General features: G+C 46.2%; 1 protein-coding gene across 5 annotated transcripts; it reads left to right on the top strand.

Moving 5' to 3' along the window:
- The first annotated feature begins 4754 nt into the window (after positions 1-4754).
- Tmem139 (transmembrane protein 139) lies at positions 4755-7601 on the top strand. Of its 5 annotated transcripts, none has more exons than XM_029478779.2 (4): positions 4755-4776; positions 5239-5366; positions 5862-6123; positions 6346-7601. In XM_029478779.2, the coding sequence occupies exons 3-4, from the start codon at positions 5879-5881 to the stop codon at positions 6743-6745; spliced, it is 645 nt and encodes a 214-aa protein (XP_029334639.1). In that variant the 5' UTR covers positions 4755-4776; positions 5239-5366; positions 5862-5878; the 3' UTR covers positions 6746-7601. The 5 variants fall into 5 exon arrangements, with proteins under 5 accessions (XP_029334639.1, XP_029334638.1, XP_021021524.1 ...); XM_029478778.2 differs by lacking the exon at positions 4755-4776 and adding an exon at positions 4848-4919; XM_029478780.2 differs by lacking the exon at positions 4755-4776 and adding an exon at positions 4866-4919 and having other exon boundaries at positions 5318-5366.
- Positions 7602-7663: the final 62 nt, after the last annotated feature.

Here is a 7663-nt window from a genome sequence, read left to right as displayed (position 1 = left end):
CTAAACGCTGACACCATTGCATACACTAGTAAGATCTTGCTGAAAGGACCCAAATATAGCTGTCTCTTGTGAGACTATGCAGGGGCCTAGCAAACACAGGAGTGGATGTTCACAGTCAGCTATTGGATGTATCACAGGGCTCCCAATGGAGAAGCTAGAGAAAGTACCCAAGGAGCTAAAGGGATCTGCAACCCTATTGTTGGAACAACATGATGTACTAACCAGAACCCTGGAGCTCTTGTCTCTAGCTGCATACGTATCGAAAGATGGCCTAGTCGGCCATCAATGGAAAGAGAGGCCCATTGGACTTGCAAACTTTATATGCCCCAATATAGGGGAATGCCAGGGCCAAAAGAATGGGAATGGGTGGGTAGGGAAGTGGGGGGCGCTATGGGGGACTTTTGGGATAGTATTGGAAATGTAATTGAGGAAAATATGTAATAAAAATAATAAAAAAAAAAAAAAAAAGAAATGGACGCCCTGTAACCCCACCCAGCATACTGTAAGTGTCCATAAGTGACATAATTGAGGTTTGGAACCAGGTTTGTCAACCTCTAAACTGCATACTTAACCCTGAGGCCTTCTGCTTGCTGGAATTTAGGGATGCATAGACATGCAACTCATTCAGCTATCTGCTATTTATTTGTTTGTTTACTTTTATTTTCAATACAATATCTTTCTCAGTCTCCCAGGCTGGCCTGAAACTCAGGAAGTCTCCTACTTCGGCCTGTGGAATGCTAGAGACTGCAGGCCCGTGCCTCCACTCCTGGCTACATTTTGGTCTCTCTCCACCTCTGTTAACATTTGTAATAACACAATGCCAACCTTAGACGAAGACTTCTGTTGTTACTGGGCAACAACTGTAATCAAGTTCTCAAATTTCATTAAAGCTTTTGGTGGCTTGGTGAATACGTGCATTAGACTGGCTGCCTAAACCCCACTGCCCAAGCCATTCCTTCCTAGTGAATGTTGTGCAATATTAAGCTTTGTTTTTGAAAGTGAAATCATGTATTACCTTCTATATTGGAGGATTTACAGCTCTGAGAAAGCAATAGGGATGAACGAAGAAGAAAGCCCTACTGAATTAACAGGTCAAGGTCTGTTTGGTTCTAATTCATTTTATCTGAACTGGCTGGATTCTCTGGAGAATAAAAATGATAATGAGCCTTACACAACAGGCTTGTGATCAAGGATCAAACAAGACCATTTATAAAAACAGAGTCTCATTTAGGCCCACTCAATTATTTTTATGCAAAGCTATATATGTAGGATATGTGAGTCAGCCTTCTTACACTGTAACAAAATATGCAAAGAGAAGTTAACCTAAAGAAGGTTTGTTCTAGCTGGGCAGTGGTGGTGTACGCCTTTAATCCCAGCACTTGGGAGTTGAGAAGCAGAGGTAGGCGGATTTCTGAGTTTGAGGCCAGCCTGGTCTACAGATTGAGTTCCAGGACAGCCAGGACTACATAGAGAAACCCTGTCTCAAACAAACAAACAAACAAACAAAGAAGAAGGCTTGTTCTTGGCTTACGGTTTCAGAAGGTTCAATCAGCCATAGACCCATTGCTTAGGCAACCAAGAATCAGGCAGAGGAGACCGTTCACCTTGTGGTGTCCAAAACACAGAAAGAAAGATAAGGTCAGAGTCGGAGGACAAAATATATCCTTCAAAGTTCAGCTCACTGTGGGCAGTGCCACGCTTGGGCAAGGGGTTCTGGCTGCACAAGAATGTAAAACGAGCAATACACAAGGAGCAATGCGCAGGGAGCAAGCCAGCCAGTTGCCCTCCTCCCATGGTTCTGTTTTGGTTTCTGCCTTGAGCTCCTGCCCTGAAGTGATGGAGTGTGACCCAATATGGTAAATCCTTTCCCTCCAAGCTGTATTTTTTATCAGGGTGTTCATCGTAGCTATAGGAACTCTAACCAAGTTCTCTAAGGTGGCATGGGACTAAGGGGCTCAGGGAATAACTGGAACTCAGGAAGATCAGTCAAGGACTAATGATCCGGTGTCAGCTTGACTGGGTTTTAAAACTCTTAAGACATTAGTGGGGTACACTTTGAGTGTGTCTAAGGGTATTTCCAGAGAGGTCTAACTGAGAGGGAAGCCCTGCCCCGACTGTACGAAGCCCCATCACATGGGCTGGGGTTCCAGACAGAATTAAAATTGGAGGAGGATAAGTGGAAAGCTAGGTGAACACAGGCATTCCTCGCTGCCAGCTTCTGATCCACCCAGATATGAGCACGCTCGACTGCCACATCTTCCCATTACAAACGACCTTATGCCCTTAAACGCTTAGCAAAATAAAGTTTTCCTCCCTTAGATTGATTTACCTGATACTTCATTACAGCCCTAACTAATACGGATACAAAGCTAATGAAAGGAAAGAACACATTGGCTATTTGTATTCGGGGCAATAAAATCTCTGCTATCTCTTTGTCTCTCAATAAAAACTTACTTAGGTTTTTATCCACTTCTCAGAATTCATCATTCAATTCATAAAAATGAGGAGAACGTACACATAAGAAGATGTTCAGCACACTGCATAGTCTTAGAAACACACAACTCACTACCGTCTAATTCTGGAATGTGTCTGTCACTACAAAATCCCTACAAATAAAAACACTACAAGTAACAAGCCAGGCGGTGGTGGGACCAGTTTTTAACTCCAGCACATGGGAGGCAGAGGCAGGTGAATCTCTGAATTTGAGGCCAGGCTGGTCTGCAGAGTGAGTTCTAGGACAGCCAGGGCTACACACTAAAACCCTGTCTCGAAAAACAACAACAAACAGTAACAATTGCTCCTCTGATTCTCCCTCCCTTACTCTGGCCCTGGCAATCTCAAGCCTTGCTGTAGCATAAGTTTTAATGATAGAAGTGAATAAGGAGGCTGTTTCATTAACTCTCAGTAACCCTTCACAGTAATCTTTCAGTATGTTAACAGAATTGCAGCCTATCCATTCTATAATATGTTTCATAGATGTCATAAACAACTTAATGGGGCTGAGGATTTATAGGTCAGTGTGTTAGGTTAGTATGTGCAAGGACCTGAGTTTGATCCCCAACCAGAAATTACTATAGCAAAGACTCTTATCAAGTGAAAAATATGCGACCTAATTTCTAAAATGTTTTAAAGCTGCAAAGTGATGAATGTGCACTCAAATATTTTGTAAATAGCCTAGAATTACATAACTTTAAAATGATATCAAGATAACTAATAATCATGTTTTTCTTTACCTTTTAAATAGTTTATAACTTCTTGAAACTAATGCAATTGGTTTCAAAATACTGGGTTAGAGAATTAAGGAACACAGACGACAGACTGCCCAGACTCAAAGATTTACCTCTAGTGCTTATCACAGTTAGCAGATCTCAAGGTTACAGCCTCCTCTTAAGCAACCAAGAGCCTTAAGTTATAGATGTCCCAGCTCCACCACCAACCATTAGGAACACAGCCCAGACAGAACTCATGATGTCGACACTCCCACCCACACCCTCAGGCCCTTTGCCTTTTACCTCATTCCATTCCCTCTCCAAACTCACACCTTAAGATAACTTGCAAAGTATACCAAGGAGTCTTCAACAACTTCCTTCTGTTGAAGTATTAACTGAGGCTTTACATTTGAATTCCAGCCATACCTTCTCCATATTACCTGAATAGTAAGGAAACTGGTGCAAACAAATGAAAACACTTGGGTACAAGCAAAATAGCTACACATTGCCCTTCCTGTGCCCCTTCTTACTTTATAAAGGGATACACCTCATATGGGTTCTATAGTCTGCCATGATGCCCTATCCTTTCCTCCAGAGCAGTCTTGGACAGAGGCTCCCTAGGAAGTCTTGCCGTTACTGATATACTCATTCTAATATCCATTTTCATTCTCTCTCTCTCTCTCTCTCTCTCTCTCTCTCTCTCTCTCTCTCTCTCCCCTTTTTCTTACCTCCCCTCTCTCTGTTTCTCCTATCAGGGCCCCCACAACTGTTCCTGAGGACCCTAGATTGTATTTGTCTTCTTGTCTTTCTAGCTTGATAGGGTTTGTCCAGTGCTAACGCGGTGAGGGAATAGAATCCACAGGGACACAGTCGACCACCTCCCTCTCTCACACTTCCTCACAGCCCAAACTCACAAATAGAGCCTTAGAGCAGCTATGGGAGCCACAGGGTGCAAATGAAACCCTTTGTGGGGCTAGCTCTGATCAGAGCATAAACTTAAGGGTGTGCTCTACCCAGTGTCAAGAATTCACTTTTTACAGGGATTCCAAGAACATTGAAAAAAAAAAATCACTTTTCTTATAATGCTCAAAGCAAAAGAACAGTAAATAAACATAAAACACTATATAATCAGGTAAAAGCTGGGGCAGAGAAAGGAGCGGTGTGGTAAAGCAGTACAGCTTCCAAAGCAGGTCTCATCTGACCTAGGATTTGTGAAAAGCCTGCTGGGAAGCAAGAGCACACCTCCGACGATTCCTGAGACAGAATCCACAGACAGCAGCAGAGGCATCATATGCCGCTCCAGTTTCCACCATGGCTCCCTCTGTACCCAACAGTGTAAATACACCACGGTCTCTGCTCCAGTCTTTCAGTTAAGACAAGTACAAAAAAAAAAAAAAAAAAAAAAAAAATCAGAAGGTACTTTGTGCCTAGGATTGTGACTAGCACTCAAGATGCTTTGAGTAGGCCGAGGAAAAAACTAATTCCAACTCCGGTCCTAAGTACAAAGACCATCGGGAGTGGGAGGGGACAGGACTTTACAGTGGAAACTGAGGAGCCATAACAGGAGGTCAGTCTTGGGAGAAAGGGGTGGAGAAAGACTAGGCTTGAAGGAAGGATTAGGGGCAAAAGAGAAGGTGGGGCAAGTAGGCTCCGCCTTCTGTTCCCGGTATTCCAAATCTGCTACCGGTTTTAGGCGTCCCGGGGAGACAGGTGAGCCCGAGCTCCTGGGACCTCTACAAGGGGCGGGGCGCAGGCCGTGGGAGTCGGGCTGGTGTGGGCGGGAGAGGGTCTGCGAATTCTTGCAACACTGAGTTCAGGAAACTGGCAGGGTGTTTACCTGGTGTGAGCTGTCTTGAGATTGACTGTAGCTGTTTTCTGAGAGAAAAGGTGTCCCTTTCCTATCAACCCTCCAGCCTCTGTGCTGGCAGGACACTTGAAATCTGAGATTAGTGATTTACTGGAGGAGGCTTAGGTCAGGACTACGTGGGGTGTAGAAAAGTCACATTATAACTACTGGTGGTTGCCCTAGGCCTTTCTAAGATTCTTCCCCACTTACTTGGTGTCCGTGTGGCCTTGTTGTGTCTGGGTTCACATTTTCCTCCATCCAGAGCATGGGCTGACTCAACTGTGGCTGACAGCAAACATTCAGGCTGACAGGTAAGTGATGAGTTCTCTTCCTATCTCTGTCAGAGTCATATTGGGGGCCCTCTGGCTAGAAAGAGAAAAATAGAGGTCTGACCTAACCAGGAAAAGGGCAAAGCTTGGTCCATCATATGGATTCCAGAGATTCCTGTGTGCACTGAGGCCACAGGTAAGGTGGTTGGCCCTGGATCCTGCATGGTGTAGTTGGGAGCTAAAACAGAGACTTCGGGGAAGAGAGAGAGAGAGCAAAGAATGCAGGCAGTGCCATGAAACACTACGTTCATCGGCGAGTTGAGAATCAGAACTGAACTAATTTCCCAGCTTTCCAAAGCAATAACCTATAATAATAGGAGACAATAATGGAACTGCCAGAGGCCCTGAAGATCATTTGTTTCAGACTGAATTGAACACTGGGAACCCAAATAGAGGAACATAATACCTTTACTTTGGGGTCTGGCACTATTGCAGTGCTGATCACTAGCTAACACACAACTGTGTGTCTTTCTGCAGGTGCCCTGGGAGGGGCCATGGTGCCAAGACAGTTGTTGGGGAAACTGAAGCAGCCATTTCTCTTCCTGAGCAGTGCCTCCCTCCTCCTGGGGCTGGCTTTACTGGTCATACAGTCTGATGTCGCCCCTGTTGCTTACTTCTTCCTCTGCTTGGCTGGCTTTTGCTTTATTGCCTGCCTCCTGGCCTGTGTTATGGAACGGTGCTCCCAATCGATGCCAAGCTCCAGGCAGACTGAGAATCCAGAGGCCTCAGGCCATGCGCAGTGAGTTGATGGGAGATGGGCAGGATGACGGGAAGACACGCAAGGCCCTCGTTCCCTCTGTGCCCATCCTTTTTTAAGCATAGACTCTGCTTTCCTCTGTCACTGGTATCATTAAGAGCAAAGGTCAGCAGACAATAGAGAGGTCTTTTGCAAGAGTGGTGGAACAGAAAAAGGGGGGCTTCTTTCAGGTACCCACTAACGACCACATTTCTCCTCCCACAGAGACAATGGAGCTTTTGAGGTACCAACCTATGAACAGGCTGTAGAGGTGATGGATTCACAATCACAGAGCCACCTCCAAGAGCTGGAGCAACCACCCTCTTACAGCAGTATCATAATATCCCCAGGAGTTGAGGGGGCACAGTCTAGCCAACCAGACAGTCCCAGCACAGGCAGTCTGAAGAGGCGAGTGGGCTCAGAGGGGACAATGACTGCCAGAGGAAACCCTGGAAGAATTCTTCGACTTAGGGGTCCACGAGTTGTGTTCACTGCTCCTGATCTGCAAAGCATGAGAGTGGCCCCCAAACTGGAGCCTAATACTCCACCTCCTGCCTATGAAATCAGTTTTGCTCATGCTGATGATGACAGTGTTTTCTATGAAGATAAATGGATACTTCCCTAAGCGGAGCTCTCAGAACCTGTGCACTCAGGTGCCCAGCATTTCCTAGTGTCTATTGGATCAGAAACTGGTTTTACCCGGACATCACAATCGAGGCCTTCAAAGCAGCTGGGAGTCGGGCTGTGGCATGTGGTTCACAGATAAAATGGCACACCTGGATTCTTCTGGAAACATTCTGGAACCTATCTGATGACCAGTATTTCCAGAGTAAGGTGGAAGATGAGAGAGATAAGTTACCAAGAGAAGCTGGAGGGATACCTCTGAGTGACTGCTGTGTTTCTTCTATTGCAGACACCAAGTCTCCCTAAGATTCCTGATGGGGTATTACCTACCAAGATAATGAGAGCTTCTAAGGGTGAGGGGAGCCGAATAGTTTGCACAAGAACGGAATGCTAGTAAAAACATAAAAATAACTCGAATCAAATTCCAATTCCAGTGCCTCCTGTTTTCAATACCAAGCAGGCAATCCGCATTACTTTATAGCCTTGTCTCGGGACAACTGGTAGATAAGAGAATGAAAGGACACTTAGTGTAGGATAAGCGCGACCACGAGCTGGCCCCAGCCTGGGAGAAGAGCGCCTCCTAGTGCTTTCCGTCTTCCCGGCATCCTGGCCCTGGAAGTTCAAGGCGAACGAGGATAACAAGGGAAGCCCAGCCCCTTTGGTCTCCTGGTAGTTACTTCAGGAGGGGTCGGAGGAACCAGGGGAGGGGGCTGAGGTTTCCGCGGGAATCGATAGCCAATCAGGTCCCCGAATAGGAGAACCCTCGCTCTTTTCCCACCCCTTCCCTTTCCTCCTAGCGCCTCCTCTCTTCCCATTGGGCTGTGCGAGCCTCAGCGAGCAGTGTGCGCTTGCGCATGTCCCGGCGTGGGTGGGGACTTGCTGGCGTGGAGCGGAGCCGTGCGCAGGCGCGGCGCGGGTG

Source organism: Mus caroli, unplaced genomic scaffold, assembly GCF_978045245.1.
Source record: "Mus caroli unplaced genomic scaffold, Mus_caroli_1 scaffold_7, whole genome shotgun sequence".
NCBI lineage: Eukaryota > Metazoa > Chordata > Mammalia > Rodentia > Muridae > Mus > Mus caroli.
This window is presented reverse-complemented; position numbering and strand designations above follow the sequence as displayed.